Source organism: Sceloporus occidentalis, unplaced genomic scaffold (assembly GCF_023333645.1).
Source record: "Sceloporus occidentalis isolate IW3139 unplaced genomic scaffold, rSceOcc1.0.p SCAF_1, whole genome shotgun sequence".
NCBI lineage: Eukaryota > Metazoa > Chordata > Lepidosauria > Squamata > Phrynosomatidae > Sceloporus > Sceloporus occidentalis.
The window spans coordinates 14,787,745-14,810,009 of NW_028316981.1; the positions used below are offsets into that span (position 1 = coordinate 14,787,745).

The following is a 22,265-nucleotide window of genomic DNA, read 5'->3' on the forward strand; positions in this document are numbered from 1 at the left end:
TCCCCCCTTCGGTCTTTCCTCCCAAACAGCTGTTTTCTTCTAGGAAGGCAGGGAGGGGAAATCACAACAAAGGATGATGAGTGTTGTAGTGTGCTTCTAATGAAGGCAATCCAAGGCTGTCCTAGAGATGCATTCCATACCAGGCAAAAACAAATTGACTGCACATTTGGAGTAGAACAGGATTTATAAATTCAGTGTTTCTCCAAATGTACCTATTCCTGGGATGACTGGAGATTGTGTTTGCAATGCCTTCCAAATGCGTTTGGCGTCGTTTGATATTCTTTTGTGAAATTATGCTAAAATAGCAGGGATGGCCTCGGATTCAACCTCAGATAACCTTCCAATTTTCATCATGTGAAATAGGCCATAGTTACCTTCCTTCTTTCATCCCAGGGCTCACCTTCCACTCTGCTCCATAGCCACCGTTTGCCTAGAAGCCAGTAGGCTGAGTTAAATATTCCTTGTTCCATCTCCTTAAGTAAGTTAGAAGGAAAATCACCTCATTTTACCTGAACCTGGAAACAGCCCTTTTAATGAAGATTTCTCTCTCTTTTTCCAAATATTGTGTTCTCTGTGTGTTTTAATTACAAACTGTAAGCAACTGTGTTCAAAAATAACATTGGAGTACTGTACCAGGACATGGGACGGAGGGCTCCAACAATGAAATCCCAGCAATTCATTTATAATTTTTAATCCTGCTTTAAGCAAGGAGAAGAAGGAAATCTGCTGAGAGTTGACTAATAATAATAATAATAATAATAATAATATGTTTTATTTATAGACCACTATTCCGCAATGATCATAGCGGTGTACAGTAAAAATTGCAATACAAAATTAGCCCCTACCCGCCCCCTCACTCCCTCCAGGCTGGATGATGACAGTTGGCCATGGAAGGAGGGCTCTGTCCCTTCAGGGCGGTCCCAATGGTGTTGGACCCACCCCCTCACTCCCTCCAGGCTGGATGATGACAGTTGGCCATGGAGGGAGGGCTCTGTCTAGGCTCTGACTAGGCTTAGTACGTTTTCAAAGATCACTTCCTTGAACAAGGTGCCAATAAATAGATATTATGCAACAATTTTCAATTCTCCTCCTTAATTTTAATGGATTAAAATAAAATAAAAAAACTAAAGAAGGGGAAATTTGTCTTGCAACCAGGTAGCTGGAACTCTTTCTTCTACACAACCATTAACTGTACAGGAATCCTCTCCATTTTTCACTCTGGCAACTCTACTTGGTGAAGTGTGAGAGCTCCCTGGCAGAGAGTTCATATACCACATGAAACACCAAATGCCATCACTCCCTGGACCTTGCAGTTCAAGTGATATCTGAGTACTATTACTGTGTAGAGTGAGAAAAGATCCACATCTGTATGCACCCAACAATCCACCTTCCCCATCTCTCTTCAGATATTGCAGGGGGAGCAAAGGGTTGCCAGATCTCAGGGCCCTGTCCTGACTAATCTCCACTTTTAATGGTTCATCTTCAGGCAGGAGACTGGGGTGCAGACTCTCTGGTTCTGATGGACTCAGATGCAGCCAAGAGGAAAGGGCTTCGTGCAAATCCCTAACTCAGCTACACCAGTTTCATACAATTTGTAATGCTGGATTTGTCTCTGCAACTTGCAAAGAGTCTTGGTGTATGCGTGCATCTATGTATTTACTTAGCTTCTGCTCTGGCCTTCCCATTTGTTGTGGTGCCAGATCTTACCCTCCGCCATGCTTTGCATCCATCTTCTGGTTAGAACCAAATAGGAGATATTCCTTATCCCATTTCCCTAAAGAAGTGAGAATCCCCTCATTTCACCCTGGTCTAGTAACAGCCCTTTTACTTAAGGTTTCTGTCTTAATTTCCATACAAAAACAATAACCATATGGACATGGGTATAAGTGTGTTTGAATGTCATGCTGTAAGCAACTGTGATTGGTACTTGAAATGCATAGTGCTTCAGGGGGATGTTCCTTGGTCTCAGTTTTGGATCAAGAAGCCTCAGGGCCTGGGATGATCCTCATCTGGCAACACTGATGGAATCTGTTCCAGTGCACTGTTTTCTTCAAACTCCACCAGTGCTGCCAGCTCAAGATTGTTTTCCCTCAGGGAGGGCCTAAATACTTTAAAGACACTTGATCTTGGAAGGTAAGCAGGGTTAGTCATGGTTCATACTTGGATGGGAGACTGCCAAGGAATGCCAGGTGCTGAAGGTCAGGGACATAGCCAAGGGTGGGGGGTCCATGGGGTCCGGACCCCTGCTTCCGTTAGATACAATGAATGGTCTCCACACCCAAACCTCATTATAATAGTGGCACTTAGTCTGGAACCCCCCTTCCCAAAATCCTGGCTACGTTCTTGTGAAGGTTATATTTCAGGGGAAGGAACTGGCAAAACTACCTCTGGATATTTCTTGCTTAAGGAAACCCTATGGAATTAATGAGGCTGCCATAAGTCAATAGGGGACTTGAAGGCCCATGCATGCTAGGCCTGGTAGTGGGGACAAAAGGGCTGCTCCTGAGGGAAGAGAGAAAGGACTAATGTTAAGGTTACCACGTGTCCTCCTTTTCCCTGAAATGTGATGAGATTTTTTTAAAATGTCCAGGTATTTTAAAAATATCTGCTGGTGCTTCAACTCCTGTGTGCCTCCTCCTCTTCCCTATTGCCATCTCACTGGCCTCATGGAGAGCTCCACTAGGAGAAGGGATGGAAGCCAGCCTGGAAGTGAGAGAGAGAGAAGGGACTGGTTGGTGGGGAGAAAGAAGACGGACCCCGAGGGAGAAAGAGAGCTAGCCAAGCAAGGGGGCTGGAGGAGTCTCCAGTAGTGCAGGCACCAATGACTAGGACACCTAGTGGATTGAGTGAGATGGCTATTGAAAGAGGCAGGGGAGCGGAAAAGGGAAACTGTGATTTAAATACAGTAAAGGTTAGGAAAATTTCCAGTAGCAATGATCACAGCTTATATAATAAAGGTATTTAAAGTTAGAGTGTCATAACCATCAGTAGTTCATCATAGTCAGTTGGTAAATGTGTCCTCATTTTTGCTTTTCAAAATCTAGTAATCCTAGCTAATAATTGTGAGCTGGCGTGGTATAGTGATACGAGTGTTGGACTAAGACCTGGAGACCAGGGTTCAAATTCCCACTCGGCCATGGAAACCCACTAGAAAGTCTTGGGTGTGCCAGGCACTCTCAGCCCCAGAATGCCCCATTATAGCTTTGCCTTAGGGTCACCATAAGTATGCAATGACTTTAAAGCACACAACAACAACAACAACAACAACAACAACAACAAGAAACCTATAAGTTTAATGTGTTACCTTCTTTTTATGAATTAATCTACATGGTGTACTCTGTGAAAGAAGGAAGAAATGTAAGACTTGCATGAATGAATGAATGAATGAGCTTTGAAGACTGCTGCTTGTCAAACCACCTTCAATGAAAAAAAACATTTTGAGTTTTGTATTATTTATGTTTATTGACTAAAACATTTCAAGCCCCCTCTCTCTCAATACCTCTCAGGGCAAAAGACAGTAATTAAAATAATCTTAAAATAATGTAAAACAAATTCAAAAACTATTTGAACATTTTAAGATCACTTTTCAAGAACAGTATAACATCCCAAATCAACAAAATAGTGATACCTTTATTGGACCAACCAAAATGCACAAAATACATGTCACAGGATTTTGAAGCTCCACTGACTTTTTCATCAGGCAAAAGTGTTAAAAATCATACAGGAAGGCAGGTCTGGTACAGATGGCTGAGTGAACACAGCTCCGCAAAATAGCTGGTGCCGAACTGTTCCAACTGTGGCAGTTTGCTGAGAAAGGAAGGGGATGACGCCAGATCAGCATATCGAGTTCCCCGATAAAGGGGACCCAGACAGGCTCACGGGGGTCGATTGCAGCCTTAGCACCCATGAGAAAATGGAGGAGAAAGTTACTGGCATGGACAGGATTTCAGACTGTGAGTGAAGCCGCAGCCGTGGCTTGAGGCTAGTAACAGCCGATGACGGTGGACACCAGTGAAACCCGGTCAGTGCCGCTTCATTTTAACATCAAAGAAGCAGAAGATACGCAGATTTAAAAGAAGGTATTCTTGTTTTGAAGTCCTTCTAATTTAACAACTGTCCAGTAACTTTAAAGCTTGGATTGGGGAAACATACAAAGTCAGAGAAAGATTCCAGTTCGGTGATAGATGAAATGGTGGAGAGACAGGGGAAGCAGAAGGAGTATATTGTTTTTAATCTGACAGAAACAAAAAGATACATTTACTAGCAGAAGAGAACAATTAACTAATAGACTATAATTAGGACAGAGAGATACAATTTGATTCATCTTTTTTTTTGAGCATTGAAAAGAATAGACTTTGAAGAGATGTTTCCCAGAGGATTGAGGCGGATTGTAGCTTAAGTGGAAGAAGATTAAAGGACAAGGACCTGTGGTGTTTGTAATGTTGGACAAGACTACAGAGACACAAACAGGATTATAACAAAACAAAACACAAAGGAAAAAGAGCTGGAAGAATTTGTGATGGTAGTTTTCAATAGCATAGTGACTGAACTGATGGACAGTGCTAAAAGATAAAAAATAAAAAAAACACCTTGGATCCATAAAATAGAATTTGGAAAATAAACTGATTCTGGATTACAGAACAATCTGACTGAAATTAACTTTGGAAAAATTGGAATACTTTAAGATACTAAGTTATTAATTTGACAACCTGCTTGAAAGGAATCTTTCTTTATGTTGGGAGAAGCTGAATAGAGAACAGACTTTAAAGGAACTTCTAAAGAAAAGAGAAAGTGGAAGTAAGACTAAGCCATAAAAGAGAAACCACAGGAGAGAGAAGGATGGAAGAAGGAAGAAAATATCTATTTTGTATTCCCTTTATAGAATAAATATAACTAGACTGTAAGATTTGAAATCATCCTGCAGTGCTTTGAATACTATTATCAGTGGTAATAGTTGATAGGAGTGCTTGAAATATATATCTGAAAATTAAAAAAAATGAAATTAATCAACCTCAGTGATACAAGAAGATTAATTGAATAATTATTATTATTTGCAGTAGAGCCCAAGGCAAGAGGGTCTAATAGAATGAAGAAATTGAGGTGTCAAATAATTGTTTGTTGTGACTTAAAAATTGATTTCTGTAAGTTAAAATTTAATTAGAACTGTGAACTTATTTTGATTTGTTAGACTGCTTGGTTTAACTGCTAGATTCCCAATTTTTGATGGTGGACTTAATCAACTTGATAGATACTGACATTGAATGGTATTGATATTAATTTAAATTACCAGAGCTGATCTATCATTTATAAAATATTCTTTTCTAAGCTTAACTACTATAAGTTAATCATCTGTTTCTGATTTAAAAATGGAAGGTGTGTGATATTAACTTGTTTGAATTGACTGATTGGTTATTTTGATCCGTGGATATATAAAGGTACAGTCGGCCCTCCTTATCCACAGATTTTTTATCCACGGATTCAAGCATCCATGGCTTGAAAATATTTTTTAAAAGTATAAATTCCAAATAGCAAACCTTGATTTTCAATTTTATATAAGGGACACCATTTTACTACCCAATTGTATTGAATGGAACTTGAGCATCCACTGATTTTGTTATCCACGTTTATTAAGATCTTGCAAGATAAGCTGTATCCAATATTTTGCTGAATCAATAAGAACTAAGAAATATAGCAGTTGGCAATATATAAAGATAACTCACCAAAACCAAAATAAGACACCTTTCTAAAAACAATAATAGAACAAAATAGAAAGAATAAAGAGAACATGAATAAAGGAACCAACATGAAGACTTTGTGGGACGCCAGCAATAGTGAATGGAAATAGAAGAAAACACACACAAAAAAACAAGAAAATGCAAAACAAATTCAAATCAAAGAACAAGAATTAAAAAAAAACAGAGAATAAGATAATAATGAATTGAAATTATTGCAGAAACAACTTTCAGAATTCACAATGGAAGAAATAGAAAAGAAATTAAAATATATGAACTAAAATCACTTTGAATTTGGGAATAAAATTGGAAAAATGTTAGCACATAATCTGAGAAAACAAAAGAAAAAAGGGTAATACTAGAGGGGAGAGAGAGGAAGAGAGTGCTAAAGGACCAAAAAGATATTATAAAAGCCTTTGAAAAATATTTCACAGCCATCTTTAAAGGAAGTAATAAAGAAAAAGAAGAAGAATTTCCCAAAAGTTTGAAAGATTATATTAAAATTCAAGTTGCCTACTATTAAGAAGGAACATAGATATATGTTGAATCAAGATATCACAGTAATGGAGATAGTTGAGTCTATAAAAGAAACAAAAATCAGAAAATCTCCTGGTCCAGATGGATTTCTTGCAATTTATTATGAAACATTTGAAGATGATCTGCTTCTACCATTTCACTTAACAATGATGGAAATAAGCAAAGAAAGAATACCAGAAATATGGTCACATGCTCACATTGCTTTAATTCCCAAAAGAAGATAAAGACCTTATACAATTACAAATCTAGAAACCAATTTCTCTCCTAAACACAGATTACAAAATATTTGTTTCTATAATAGTTAAAGATTTTTTAAAAAAATACTACGAGAAATAATTCATGAGGACCAATGCTGTTTTCTGCCACATAGGCAAATAAAGCATAACATAAGAAGAGTGGTAAATGTAAACGAATTTTGTGATTAAGAACCCAGGAGAGAAGTTGGCAATGATATGTGTTGACGTCAAAAAAGCAATCAATATGGTGAATTGGGAATTCATGGTTGAAATAATGGAAAATTTGGATTTTGGGAAAAGATTGATTGATTGCACTCATCAAATGTACAAAAAACAAAGCACACAAATTATAGTAAATGGTGAGAGAACGGGAAGCTGTGAAATCATGAAAGGTATGAGATGTGAAACCATGAAAGGGTGCCCACTATCTACATTATAGTTCATTTTATGTTTAGAAACCTTTTGTGAAAAGATAAGAAGAGCGAAAGAGCTAAAAGAAATTGCTATAAAAGGGGCATAAATTAAAATAAGAGCATATGCAGATGATATCTTGATTTTTTTTTAAAGATCCTAGTGAAAAAATAGGTTTACTCACAGAAATTATGGAAGAATTTGGATCCTACGCAGGCTTTAAGGTAAACAAGAAAAAAATCAATAATACAGTTGGCCCTTCTTATACACGGCTTTTTTATACACGGATTCAAGCATCCACGGTTTAAAAATGTTAAAAAAAAGTATAAATTTCAAATAGCAAACCTTTATTTTCCATTTTTTATAAGGGACACCATTTTGCTATGCCATTATAGTTAATGGGACCTGAGCATACACGGATTTTGTTATACACGGGGGATCTTGGAACCAAACCCCAGCGTATAACAAGGGTCCACTGTAATTATGATTAATATGACGAAGAAGGAAGATATGGAACTTCAAGAAAAATCTTGCTTTCAAATACAGAAGAAAACCAAATATTTGGGAATATTTTTCACACACACACACACACACACACACAAAACAACCCTGAGCTATATGACAATAACGATCAGCCACTCTGGAAGGAAATAAAGAAAGAAATAGAAAATTGGTCCAATCTAAATTTGTCATGGATGGGCAGGATAGCAACGATTAAAATGAATGTCCTCCCCAAATTTATGTTTCTATTTCAGAGCCTTTCAGTTATTCTTAATGATGCTCCTATTGACCTCTGAGAGGAAAAAAAAATATGAAAATTCATATGGGCCAGAAAAAAAACAAGAATGCAGTGGAAGGTCCTGAAAGATGCAAAAGAAAGGAGTGGACTAGATGTTCCTGATCCTAAAATATATTATCATGCCTGCTGAATGGATTCAACTGGGTTCAACTAAATGATACAAAATTGTTAAATTTAGTGTCAATGGTTCTTTTATGTGCAGCTTAGAGAATGAACTAATTTGGATATTAAATCAGAAGGTATTTCAAGGGATAAAACAGATGATGAAATTTTATTAGAAGATAAGAAAGGTACTATCTCCAAATTGTATAAAATTCTGCTAAAGGTAGATACAGAAACAGAGGCGGTAAAAGATTTTATGATAAAATGGGCCCAAAACATTAGTCATGAAATTCATCTACAAAAATGGAAGAAAGCATGGGGTCAAGATTTAAAATTTACATTATACATGGAAGTAAAGGAAAACTTTTATAAATTATTGTATACATGGTACCTAATACTGAGCAGAGTGGCAAAAATTGACAAAAATGGAAATGGGAAATGCTGGAAGTGTGAGCAATTGGCAAGAGGCATTTGAAAACCATGAAAATCTTGAAAACCTATCTTTGCTCTTTTTTCAATAGTTGTTCCAGGTCTTTGCTAGTATGGTGTCAACTGTATAACATGCTTATATTTGCAAGCCGGATATGAATCAAAGAGAAGCCTTCTCAAACCTTTTGTTTATTTATTGTTTCCTGCAACATCTGGAGAATGTTTTTAGTAACTGGAATGTTTCCGTCCTGGATTTTCAATCTCCATTGGTCCAGTACAGCACAAGTAAGGAAATAAAGATCCACACTTGGATCTAGCCCACTATTCACTTTCAATTGGTCCATTTGTCCCTTTCACCTTTGCTTCTCCCTGAAGAAATACCTCCTTCTTTTCAGTTTTTGTTGGGCCAGTTCAGTATGGGTGGAAAACCAAAGCCTTAAAGCTAGATCCCACCTACATCTCTGGGGGAAAAGGGGGAGGGCAAAAGACAGGCTGCACACTTATTACTGAAATCTAGTACCTGGAATCACTGACAAAAATTGTTTGGGTCTTTGATTCCCTCTTTGTTCTTGCTGTTCTTTCCAAATGGGAGGAGGGCATTCCTGCCTGATGTATGGAAGGCGAGGAATGGCTTAATAACACACACAAACATCTAACAATCCATTTTTAGCAAATATGTCATCACAGCCTGTGTGTGTGTGTGTGTGTGTGTGTGTGTGTGAGAGAGAGAGAGAGAGAGAGAGAGAGAGAGAGAGAAACAGAAACAGAGAGAGAAAGAGGTTCCAGCAAGAGAGCAGAAATAAGTAACAGATCCAGATCATGGAAGATAAAGCTCCTCCTGTGCTGTGGGTTTTGGAGAATGGTCTCCAGCTTTATGGAGAGATCATCAGGTGGGCTTTAAGGACCACAGAAAAGAAGGGGAGGAGGGTCTCTCCTGAGAAAGAAGTTGGTGGATAGTCAAAGATCAGGGCTGCTGTGTCTGCATTATGAAAGGCCAACCGACCCCCTTCACAGTTCAGGGTTACCCGGATCCTCTTAGGCTCCTCCTTCAGAGTCAGAACAAGAGCATCAGAGGGATCAGTGGCCATGTATGCATTTCCCCACTTCCCCATGAACCAGATCCCTGCCTTGGGACCATAGGGGAAGGGGCCTTTTCTCTCCACAGATTTCCTGGCCACTCCCACATCCCATGCCACCTCACTTCCCACAGTGACTTCCCAAAAATGCCTGCCTCCTGTGAATCCCTCACGGCCCAGCACACAAGGGAATTGGTCAAATCTCTTCAGATTGTCAGGAAGATCTTGATAGTTGTTTTCCCATGTCACAGTTCGATGATCCTCAGACAAGATGAGACAAGGATGTGCTGTCTCTGGATCCAGAGTCACGTTTGCTGTGTTGGGGGTTGGAAGCACACGAGGAAAAAGAAAGTGACATTAATTGAAAGATCGGCTTTAATATCTAAATCTGATCAAGTGACAGGAAATGTTTCCCACAAATATATAGAGTTGTCATGTTCTGCCTTCAGGACTGGGATTCTGGTGTCGTTGTTGTTATTTCTTTAACACTCTTTAATCTGTTCTTCTAAGGGATTCACATGCCTTAATTATCCAGTCCCAAATCCATATGATTGTCCTGCATATTTCAGTGTTATTAGCTGAAGGTGATTGACTACTTGCTTCAGGCAAATCAAAGTCCACCAACAGTCTTGACAGACTGGCACTAAATGCCAGTATCGAGGTGGAGTGGGGGGTGTGGCGACCCCATGCCACATGCTCTAATTTCACCCTGATGCTGGTATGATGCCATGCACCCCAGAACAAGGTGGGAGGCATCATGGCACTCCCTTGGCACAGCATGTATATGTGCTATGCCAAAGGAGTGCCAAAAAGCAGTGGTGCCGGTGGCTATGGTGTCTTTCTGCTGCTTTTTATGTGTCCATTTTGTCCCATGGAAAGGCCATATTGGGGCTGTGGTGTGCAGTTGCCTTGGCCCCGATCCAGTTAGGAAAGCGGTGGCATCCTGCCAATCCTTACAGGCTATCTGTTCAGCCACCAAGTCTCTGAAAGCTTATGCTACAAATTCTTCTAGACAGTTTGTCCCAAAGGAGGTACATGATCCCTTTGCATACTGGTATTCCAGACTAACGCAACTATGGAATTATCACATAGGAGGCAAAGTGCCCAAATCCCGTGAGTAAACAGGATTTAAAATAAAAAGTGGTGCGATTTTGCTGCTTTATTCACAGATTAATGTTGGTATAATGCCAGCATCATCTGATGTGTCTGAAAACAGCCCCGCTCTTGCAAGATATTCACAGATTTAAGCCCTATTTGTTCATGGAATTTGGGCACTTCCTTCCTGTGTGATAAACTTGTGCATCTCTGTTGTCAGTCGTAAGCCACTGTAAGTAGTGTGGGAAAGTGAAATACTAATAAATCTGTGGCTGCTGATCTTTGGTTATTGTGCTATACACAATAACACAGGGCTTGATGAGAGATATTTTTAAACAATTGGAATATTACAGAGTTAGGGATGAAGCTTGTTGATAACCCAGTGGTGTTATCCAAATTCACAGGGAAGAATTGACAAACTCCACAGTAACCAGCAGAAAATTCAAGGGAGGCTTCATGTTTTCTGTGCATCTGAAATTTAATGACACCTTTATTTTTTTTACCTTTTTTCTGATGAAGTCCAGATTCCAGAGTGTCTAGAGAGAGAGAAAGGAAAGAAAGAGACAGAGCACCAGATGCTGATTCTAAAACATCCAGCAGGAAACATTACAGTATAGCTGAGATCCTATATCTAAGAGATGTAATCTAACTTTACCTCATGGGGTATACCTAATTCGTGCTACGCCATTAGATAATGGTGACATTGCAAAACCATTGTGGCATTGATGCATGTGCATTGTTGCCTTGATGCATAATGTACAATGTGCATACACAATCATTCAGTGCACAATGTGCCATGTGCAGTCTCCAGAGCAGTATGCCAGTGGAAACATTTGATGTTTAGATAAAAGGGGGTGTAAAGTGACTAAGTGGAAGGGGGGAATCTTACCTTGTTCACAGTGGAAGGAGAGAAAGAAGGAGAGGAAAGCTAAGTCTGCCTGTATTATTGCTAGGTGTGTCTGAATGCATCAGTAGTTAAAAATGCCATATAATAATGCCAGCCACCTCTCAGATCAAGATGAAGACAGTTTGCTGTCTTCACTTTGTTTGCAGAAATACAGGAGACAAATACAAGTACTACAGTTACCATCGGCCCAACATCTAGGCCCAACTGTGAGATACTCCAGCCACAAATTTTGTTCAGATTAGTCATTTTGACCGATCTGATTTTGTCACAATCAAATGGAGAGAAAACAGGAATGAAAGGAGCAATGTATCATGTGAGGGACCACAACAGTATTTCTACCAAGGAAAGCTGCCTTGAAAGGTCCTCATTTGGAGTGTTTCCAGGTGATAGAAAGTAGGTTTTTATCTCTTCAATGCTTGTGTAGACAAGGTAATTTCAGCAGGGCATGTTTGTTGCCTGGTCCACTGGCAGCCCTACTGCTCAGTCTCTCTCTTCTGCTAATAATACAGGGTCCTGGAGCAACAACTGGTACAAATCAATGATCAGAGCTTTAAAAATGTGGACTAATGAAGGTGTTACTCATAGTGGTGGTCCATGAACTGGTGCCAGTCCATGAACCATTGCTTACTGGTTCCCAGCAAGTTTCCAGAAAAGAAATAACAGTAGTAATCAATGGGCACAAATATAGCACTGGTCCCTGGCACATTAGACAAAGATAATTGCTGACCCTTACATCAGATAGCTTAAGAAGCCCTGGACTAATGCCCCAATTAGACTAAGGTAATGTGCTGTTTCACTGTCCATCAGCTCTCCTGTCTTCTGGTCCTAATTTGCCAAATGTCTTGGAGTCTTTCTTTACCCTTTAAGATCAATAAAACATTTAAATTAAGATTGTTGCATATATTCTTTGTTACCTCTGAATTTGTTGATGACAGCCTCCAGAAAGGGATTCATGTCACAGAAGTCCCAGATCTTCCATTTCAGTGCAGGAGGAAAAGCCACAGGATTCTCAAACTTCTTCTTCTCATGCCTGGAGTAGAAGGGGAGGGGTGTCATAGAATCATAGAGTTGCCAAATCATAGAGTCCAACTCCCTGCTCAGGGCAGGTTCTTCAGCTAAAATATCCTGAGAAGTTAGCTGCCCATCCTCTTTTTGAAGATGTCCATAGAAAAAGACCCCACTACCTCTCTCACCATCTTTCAAGTGCAATATGTTGTTGTTATTTGCCATCAAATCAACTTCAGCTTATGGTGACCTTATGAATGAAAGACCTCCAAGATCCCTGGTTATCAACTACCCTGCTCAGGACTTGCAAACTCAGACTGGATGGCCCTTGTGGTCTCTTCCAACTCTATGCCTCTAAGGTCACAGCTTCCTTGATTGAATCAATCAATCCACCTGCAGTGCCTTAGAGTTGCCATAAGTGGGAAATAAGTTGAAGGCACACAACAGTGACCCAAGAGGGCCCATGTTTTGATTGGTGAGATTTTGGAGGTCATGGAGTCACTTTGGTTCTCTCTCCATGAGACTGGAATGGCGTGTTTCACTTACAAATCAGAGCTTTTGTGGGAGAGATAGAAAAGATTAACTTACCCCTTTAAGAAGCTTCCAATATCCTGTAAATGAAAAAGAGAAAAAAGAAACAACAGCAGAGGCATTTTCACGGAGACCTTTATCACTGGTTTTAAAAAGTAGCATTTCCTACTATTATAAATAGTTGAAGCAAGCCCAGGACATGTCTACTTGGGCTGTTTGTAGTAGTTCCCCCCCTCCGCCTTTCATCCCCCTTTCCAGATGACACAGAGCCAAAGACCTGATTCAACTGCAGACTCTTCACATGTGGGAAAGGAAGTCCTACAACAAATCTGGGTGAATCCTCACTTTACATGAATTTAAAAGGCTCACCTTCTGCTCCAGGTCTTCCTAGAAAATCCAGAGCACTCCATGCCAATTCAAGGAGCTGTCTACAATGTGCTGCCCATTGCCCCTGCCTGTTTGCAAGAGAAGTTGTTTGCTGCAAGTATTAATGCTTTATCTTTCAACATGCTTTTAGTTATCACTACAGTTTTATCATTGTTAATTTTGCATCCCACAACCTCTCCATATTCCTTAAAAACTTTCATTAATATTCCAATGCTTTCTGTTGGGTTGTCAAGAGTGATTACTAACTCATCTGCATATGGCTATAATTTATAGATCTGATCTTTAATGCACTCATTATCTCTGATCCAATATTTCTAGTAATAATATAAATAATAGTGGAGATAAGAGACAGCCTTGCCTTGTACCTTGAAATAGTTTCTGCTAATGAAATCAAAATGTCTTTCAGTTCCTTTTGTATATACAGACCTCTTCAAAATAGGTAAGAAAGCAAATATCTAGCAGTGGAGATTACCAAAACAAAACAAAACACAAAAACAACAGTTTGATAACAATTATACCAAAAAGGGAAAAGAGATACAGCATGATCTCAAGAAAACGGAGCCCAGATTACACACACAAAAAAGTACTGTTGGGCATAGCTGCATAAAGCATTATATAAAAGAGAAAAGAGCAAAAGATTACGTGGAGCAGTAGATTAAAGGAAAATTGGTATAAAATGTTTAACAGATGGCACCTGACACCAGCCAAACTAGCAAAGATTTATAAAATCCAAAGTAACAAATGTTGTAAGGGCACAACTAATGTTGGGACATTTTGTCATACTTGGTGGTACTATGAAAAAGATTTTCTGGGTCCAAATTAATACATTAAATTCTGGAATTATATTTGTTAAATATGACAGATGAAAATATGAAAAGAAGTATGAAAGACTGGTTCTATACATGATGACAGCGGAAAGACTCGCACACAGAAATGGAAGGATTCAAGCTTTTATCTTTTTAGCTTCTGTCACCATTTCCATAGTAATTTGTTTCTGAAGAGCCTTTAATTCATAGATTACTTTTGTCTTTGAAGGACTTAGTTTTAATTCTTCTTATTTGTTTTTAGCTGCTTTTAATAACGTTTCCTGTTTCTTTCTTCAGTTTTTTAAATTCTGCCTGTTTCTGTATAAAGAAGACTTGCATAACCACTTTGCTGATATCCTACACAATATGTAGTGGTGTACCCCTGTTGGTATTTTCCTTTTAAAAAAGAGACTTAAAGTTGCTTTTTGCAGCTTCTAAATTTTTCTCCTCTTGTAATTAATCACCGTCTGTACTCTGTTTCTTAATTTCAAGCTCGTTGTTACTTGGTTATGATCTGAAGTGAATCTTGGTAAAATGTCCATTTTTAAAAAATAAACTTCCTCAATGACTTACTAATTAAGATCATATTGATTCCATAGAGCAGTTTATGTCTCTTAGAGAAGAAAGTATAATACAGTGGGCCCTCTCCATACATGGGGATCCATTCCGGATCCCTCCACGTATGGGGAAAAATGAGTAAGCTCAAACCCAATTGGCTGCAATAGGGGAGTGCTTCTGCACTTGGCGCGGTGCATACGCCATGGGCGCATCCACCATTCACCACCCAGTGGCTTAATCTTACATGTAAAGCCGTGTATGGCTCACCTGCGTATGGTGCGGGTGTGCTGTAATTAGCGTTACCATACTTGCAGAAAGATCTGGCTCTTATTTGAAGTATTGATGAAACAACTGTACATGTGAAGAACAATAATTTGGATTAGAAATTTCAATGGTGATAAAATTAATAAAGATATATATATTTTTTAAAAAATGAAGAGATGCTGCTTGGAAGAGAGATTCCACTGTGCTGCCTAGCTCTAGGCTCAAGCCACCAACATAATCACCACACAACACAAGACCGCCTCTGCTTGCTTGCGTTCCTTTCCTGCCTTCTGGGCCTGTTGGGTAAAGCACGAGAGTAACGGTAAAAAAAGGTAGCAATGGTATGCCTGCACAGTAGCAACTGGAGCCTGCAGGGTGTTATGAGGCTCCCAGCAGTACCAGTCTTCTTCCATGGTTTCCTACTTCATCGCTACTGCCACATTTTAACTTACAAATTAGTCTGTGACAAAGGAGAAATCCTGGATTTACTGTTTTAATTGGCCCAGCCAGCTGGGACATTTTAAAGTCCCTTCAATCTAGGATGCGTTAGGTTTGCCAGGGCAAATGGCAACCCTACGTCCAACTCTAAAATTATATGAATCTAAGGAAGCATTAAATGTTTGAATAAAATCTCAATATTTTTCTATTTTCATGTTCCAAGGTCCATCATATCACGTTATTTCCTTTTGGGAAGTAAGACTAATGTCCACATTCTGGACAAGATGGAAGCTGTGCTAACAGCAGTAGAACAGTGTTGTTTGGGGGAGGTTTAAACTAGGGACTCCCTGCCTCGAGTCAGACATGGTATCCTCTGCTCTGACCCTTCAGGACCAAGATTTACCTGGAGGAGTTCACCTGCCGGCTGCTGCTGCTTTTCATCCATCTCCTGGATGAGTCCCTCGAGAGAGGAGAGTTCATCTGAAAGGATGGCCAGATGTTCCTCCCTTTTGGCTGAAATCTCCTTCTCCGTCTCTTCCATCTGGGTCAGCAGAAGCTTCTCTTGTTCTTCTAGAAACTGGTGCATTTGTCTGAATGCAAGCACAGTCTTTCTCTTCTCTGTTTCTGTTTGGTTCTAAAATAAAGAAAAGGAGAAACAGGAGTGAGAGGTAGGAAGAAACTTGGGGCGCATTCCCACTATGATTTAAAGTGAATTGCTGGTCAGGTTATATGACCATTGTTCCCATTTGAAACTGGTTCCAATCCTACTTCGATTTATTTCTGTCTCAATAATGCGAGGCAAACGCAAAAAAACCTGATATTTCCAGACACTATTTCCTAGTGGTTCTTTTGAAAAGAATCGATTGTGAAATGTGTTCAACAAGTGGGAATGATGGATCTGAATCACATCATTCTGGAGGGGAGAGACTAATGGCAGAGAGATGTTTACCATCTCTTCTCAGTTTTTGGTAGATCCACCATCCCCCCCTTCAGCGCTGCATTTGTGCTTGTGGTGTGGCCTATGGGCGCATGATTTTTTTAAAAAAAAAATTGATAGAAGATTCAATTCATTGGTTTTGCAACTACTTGCCTCAAAATTGCAAGTAGTTGCATAACCAATGAAATGGATCTTCTATCAATTTATTTTTAATATGCATATATATAGTTCCCAAGCTGGGCTGCCCAGGCTGTCACTTATGTCACTGATGATGCACAGATGATTGACATGCATTTTGAAGCGGCACAAACTAGTGGGGTGACAATCATGCTGAAAAAGAAGCAATTACAAGGGGATAATGAAAATATCCGCTTTCATAGTGGAAACGACAGACCTTTTGGAATCGATTTACCAACACGAAGTGAAGTTGAATCCCAAACCGGTTTAAATGTAAGTGGGAATGAGCCCTTGGAGTATCAAGAGGGGAATCATCAGCATTCCCTTGGAAAGGGACTTGTGTCTCATCCCACAGAAAACGTCAGTGGTGAAAGAGCTTTATAAAGACTTGCAAGGGCCCACTGCTTTAAATAGTAGATAGGGGTTTTGTTTTGTTTTTTAAAAATCATTTATCCATTGCATATCTAGTTTATCCAGATGCTCTCTCAAGGCTATAATATTTAACCCACTTCTCAGCAGCAATGCCACTTACAATCAAATCTTGGCTTTCCTGTTCTGTCTTTGTTTTGAATGCCAGACTTTTTTCTCTCTCCTTCTTCAGAGTCTCCAGCAAATTCCAAATTTGATCCTGAAAAGAAAAACAAAGTCCCTGTTCACTTCTTTTGTTCAAGGTTTTGAATGGTTTCAGATGAGACTTCTGTCAGGCCATCACTACACCTTACCAGCTGAATTTTATGAGAATTTTGGACAGTGGTGTCCCATTCTTGCAGCCTTCTCCTCTTTTTGTTAATGCTGTTTCCACACTTTTCCGTACCAAAGAAAACACACAAAAAGCCCTTCCAGACAATAAAACAGTCTCTGAAAGTCCCAGGTTTTGTTCCTGTACAAATCAATCTTATTTTGGAGATTCACATGGTATTTTCTTCATCCTGAAGAATTATTAAGGATGTTTCAAGCCTTATATGGTTTTATAGATCAAACCTAGCACTTTGAATAGAGCCTGGTAAAGGACCAACAACCAGTGGAACTGTTGCAACAAGGGAGTTGTATGCTCCCTATAGCCAGCCCCAGTTACCAACCTGGCTGCAGCTCTTTGGGCCAACTGAGGTTTCTGAGCCTTTTCAAAGGCAACCTCATGTAGAACACCTTACAGTAATCCAAACAAGAGGTAAGAAAAATAGATCTCCACATGGTTGATTGAATGCATTATCCCAGAAATAGTTAAGATGGCTGCCACAATTAAGCGCAGCTATCAGTTCCATGTCACAGATTCAACCGAGATCAAGCAACAGGACTCACACTCTGCTTTGAGGGAGGATAAAGTGCAGGGCCTTAAATACAAGGAACAAAAACTTATAATAAGCCTTGGTCTGAACTGGTAGCCAGTGGAGGGATCTGCAAGGGGAAGAGACATGGGAGTATTTGGGTAGATTTAAGAGAACCCAAACAGCACTGTTCTGGATTAAACTCAAAGGAGTAAGAGAGCAGGAAGGAAAACATGCCAATAAGCTATTACAATAGACTGGGCCTGAAATAGCCAGGGTCTGGACAAGCAAATGGACAGTCTCAATGATCAAAAACCTACGGATCTTTTCGATGTTCAAAAGATGAAAATTACACGCTTTAGCACTAGTTGTCCCGATAAAGGGGTTGCAGGGGCAAGCACTCTCAGCAGAACTTCAGAGTTCCTGGCAACTGAGAGAGGGGCCAGTGTGTTACCGTTTAAACACAGTGAAGGACATGCAATTGGGGCTACTGGGCGGTCAGGCTGAAACACCAAGATCTCTGTTCAGCTTAAGATAGTGAATGGTCATCCACAGAGAAACACTCAACAGGCAGTCTGTCACAGGGCTCATTCCCACTGCAGTTTGCTCCAAAGCAGGATTTGGGGCAAACAACTCTCATTCCCATTTGAAACTGCTTCTAATTCTCATTGGATCGATTACAGGAGGAAAGAAGCGGAGCAAACACAAATAACCTGGGGTTACTTGATAGTACCTTTTTTGCAGTACTTTTTGGAAGAACCGATTCTGCAGCGAGACAAATAAGTGGGAATTCCAGCTCAGAATCGATTCTTTCTAAGGGGAGGGAAAAATGGCAGAGGAGTGTTTACCACCCCCATCTGTTTTTGACAGCTCCACCATTCTCCCCATCAGTGCTGCCTTTGTACTTTTTTTAAAAGATAGATTAATCGATTGAGCGATTTTGCAACTACTTGTCTTTGCAAGTAGTTGCAAAAGCATTCAATCGATTAATCTATTTTTTTAAAAATAAAAATGTCCTCCCCTTCATGCTCCATCCCCCGGCCTTGCCTCCATCCCTCCCCCACCTTGCTCCGTTGCCATCCTCCTCCTCCTGCCTCCTTCTTCCTCTTCCACAGGAACCCCAGCTGCCAGACCCCCAAAGGCTATGTGCCTTTGCCCAGGGGGTTTCCCCCCCATAGCCGAGTCTCCTGGTGCCAAACTGAAAGCCCTCCACCACGTTATGACTCCCTTTATGCACTCAAGATAAAGACACCAACCCACCCTCCCTCCCTTGGGCTGGAGACCCCCTGGGTCCTTGCTGAGGGGAGGATGCTCACCCCATCCCCCTGACTCTCCCCTGGGAGGCTCCCTTGGGCCCAAAACCACTCACTGCCTCCTCCTCCTTGGGGGTCTGGAGGGCAGCTGGGGCTTCTGTGCTGGGCATGGGCCTAACTTTGGGGCCCATGCTGGTCCTGCTGGTCGGGTATCGGGTCCGCTGCTCCCTTGGAGTGTCCCAGCCTCCCTCAGCCCTAAGGAGAGCCCCTCAGGACCCCCCACATCCCCCCAAGGGCCAAATGGAGGACACCCCCATGAGAAAGGAGGACCCAGCACCTGGCTGGTACGCCCAGACTGCAAGGCTCTTCTGAAGAGGGCTGGCAATTAATGCCTCTCCTGCTGCTCCTGCTCCTGCTGCTGTGCCCTATGGCTTCCCCCAAGGGAAGACCTTCTGGGGAATGGCTCCTGGATGGGGAAGGCGGGCATGTGGGACCAAGGAGGACCCCCTGGTTACCTTTCCTAGCAATGGCAATCCTCCCCCTCCTCCTCCTCCTCTATTTTGAAGTGGCGCAAGTGAGGATGATAAAATTAGAAGCAGTTCAAATGAGGTAACAAACAAAAAGTCCACATTATAATGGAAACAAGAGGCTTTTTCAATTCGATTTCGATATCGGGGCTGGCACAAATCTTGACACACTTTAAACTGCAAGTAGGAATGACCCCACAGACTTCCATAGAGTATCATCAGTTGACTGAAAGCTCTGGAATATCTGGATGTCAACTATGTAGATGCGATATTGGAAACCACCTCTAAAATGAGAAATCCAAGGGGAAGCATATAAAATGAAAAAAGAGCAGGACCCAATACTGATCCTTGAGGCACCCCTACGATTACAGAGAAGGTTGATGACATAGCTCCCTGTATTGAAGCAGCAGAGGAACAATCCAACAGAAAAGATTTAAATCAGAACAAATTGTTCCCTGTTATGCCCACCATGATAGTAAGATCTGATGATCCAAAAGGTCAAAGGCTGCAGAAAGAGACAATAGAATCAGCACCAATGTTTGCTCACGAGCTTTTGATACTAAAATATAATTTACTACATGAGTCAAATCTGTTCCAGGGTAATTACTTGTCCAAAACTCAGATTGAAATAGATTTTTTTAAATGAGTAAAGCATCAATTGGGAAAGGGCCAGTCTCTGCAGAACATTAAAGAGAAATGGAAGTAGAGACACAGGATGATAGTTAACACAAAGTGAAGGATCCAGGGACGGTATCTTTAATAAAGAGCACATGACAGCATGCTTAAAGCATCCTAGAAAAATACCCTTTGAAAAAGAGCAGTTCACCATGTGGATTATATAAGGCAGAAACAAAGACAGAAGGGCTGAATAAAGAAAAGAGGAGACCAGTCAGTAAGGCATGATGCAGGGGAAAAGGACAACATAATCGGATGGCTTCTGTAATAGGAGAAAACTGGAATTTTGCCCCAGTGATAAAGACATAGGAGTTTATCACACGGGACGGATCTCATGCAGAAATCTGATTTAAATTGGAAAAAGCCCCGCAAAAGTGAGTTGTTTTTCACACGACATTCAGGGTTAACCTGAACAGAAATTAGAAATGACTTGCAAAAGCTGGTACTTTTTCAGACAACGTTTGCATCAATGAGAAATAATGCAACATTAATCCAAACGCAAAGTTGCCAAAGCCTGTTCCTTTTTACTTTTGGGAACTTCTTGAAAGTAAAGTATGTTTAATCAACTTTGCTTTCAGATTAATGTTGTGTTATTTCTCAATGACACGGACATGTCTGAAAAACAACCCGCAAAAGCGGATTTTAAAATCCTGTTTCTGCATGGGATTTAACTTATTTGTCCGCAGTTTGCCTCTGTGTGATAAAGTCCATAGTCTCAGCTAAAGGTTGTGGTAAATCAGCTGATGGCAAAGGTGGAGGAGAACCATCCATAAAACATGATTTAACAACTGAGGCCACCTTCTGGTCAAAGAAGGAGGGTAAGTCACCTGCAGTGAGATCGTGGACAGTAGGACCCTCTTTGCACCCAGCAACAAGGTGTCAGGTCTCAGATTTTGTACTGAAAAATCTCACGGCCTGGACTTGTACCAGGATGCGAATGTGTGTAGAGATAGATCACAACATCTTATTAGGGAGCCCCCCTTTCCCTCCTCCTACCTTGTATGCTTCCGAGGCCTCCTCCAGAGGAATCACCTTGTGGTTTTCATGCTCCTTTGACTTGTCACACACCAGACAGATGGAAGTTTCATGGTCCTTGCAGAAGAGCTTGAAAGGCTCCTGGTGTTTCCCACAGACTCTCTCCTTGCCTTCTACATTCGTAGTCCTCTGAAGCCTGACATTCCTCATTATTTCTACAAGGTTGGCTAACTGCCGATTTGGCCTGAGGTTTCTTTGCAGAACTTTTTCTCTGCACTGAGGGCAGGAGATCTCCACAGTCCCCAACTCCCACCACCACTGGGTCAGGCACACTTGGCAGAAATTGTGCCCACATTCTATGGTCACAGGATCCTTGAAATAATCCAGGCAAATTGAACAAATGGCTTCTTCCTCAAGGGGATCCCTAGCAGGAGCAGGAGCAGCAGCACCCATGTCCAGCTTAGAAACAACACAGTTACTTTCACTTTCTTTGCACTCAATGAAAGAGCATTTCCTTTCTTAAAAATGCTTCACTCCACATGATGATATCTGCCTGGGACAAAGGTGAAACAAGTGGGAGGAACATTTTCTAGATAAAGAATATTCCCTTTTAAATTTAAGGCCAGGAATTCTGTAGTACTATGATATTATTTATATTTTTTTATTGATTTTGTATGTTGCCTCTCAATCTGCGAGGGACTCCAAGGCCACATATATAGTATGTTTAGGGTTGCCATAACCCTGCTGCAACCGGGAATTTCCCAGTTTTGGCGGCCCCGGGCCCCTCCTGTCACGGGTGGCGCCAAAAACCGGGACCACCCCGGTTGCAGCCGCGGGGCGTGCGGGCAGGTGGGGAGGGTGGTGCGCCCATGCGCAGGAGGTGCTGCCTCCGTCCACCTTTGCCTCCGTGTGCGGGAGCGCCACTCACCTCCTCCTCAGCCCCCTCTTCCCCAGGCCGCGCGACTGCGTGGAGGAGCCGAAGGTGGAGGTGGTGCGCCTCCTGCGCACGGACGCCCTCCCCGCCTTGCACGCGACCGCGCCACCCACCTCCTCCGCCCCGTCCACCCCAGGCCACGCGGCGAATGGAAGATGGGGAGAAGGAGAAGGAGGAGGGAGAGGAAAAGGAAGAGGGGGAGGAGGTGG

The 22,265-nt window shown here is 41.1% G+C and overlaps 1 protein-coding gene across 3 annotated transcripts; it reads right to left on the reverse strand.

Annotated features, from left to right (window-relative positions):
• Nucleotides 1-9,118: 9,118 nt before the first annotated feature.
• Nucleotides 9,119-21,605, reverse strand: LOC149320887 (zinc finger protein RFP-like). 3 transcript variants are annotated; one of them, XM_089505973.1, is made up of 7 exons: nt 21,144-21,605; nt 16,956-17,055; nt 15,717-15,937; nt 12,918-12,940; nt 12,239-12,354; nt 10,921-10,953; nt 9,119-9,636 (listed from the first exon to the last, which is right to left on the reverse strand). In XM_089505973.1, the coding sequence occupies exons 1-7, from the start codon at nt 21,573-21,575 to the stop codon at nt 9,119-9,121; spliced, it is 1,443 nt and encodes a 480-aa protein (XP_089362099.1). In that variant the 5' UTR covers nt 21,576-21,605. The 3 variants fall into 3 exon arrangements, with proteins under 3 accessions (XP_089362099.1, XP_089362098.1, XP_089362097.1); XM_089505972.1 differs by having other exon boundaries at nt 15,717-15,947; nt 16,960-17,055; nt 21,144-21,575; XM_089505971.1 differs by lacking the exons at nt 10,921-10,953; nt 12,918-12,940 and adding an exon at nt 13,206-13,235 and having other exon boundaries at nt 9,119-9,675; nt 12,239-12,347; nt 15,717-15,947; nt 16,960-17,055; nt 21,144-21,575.
• Nucleotides 21,606-22,265: the final 660 nt, after the last annotated feature.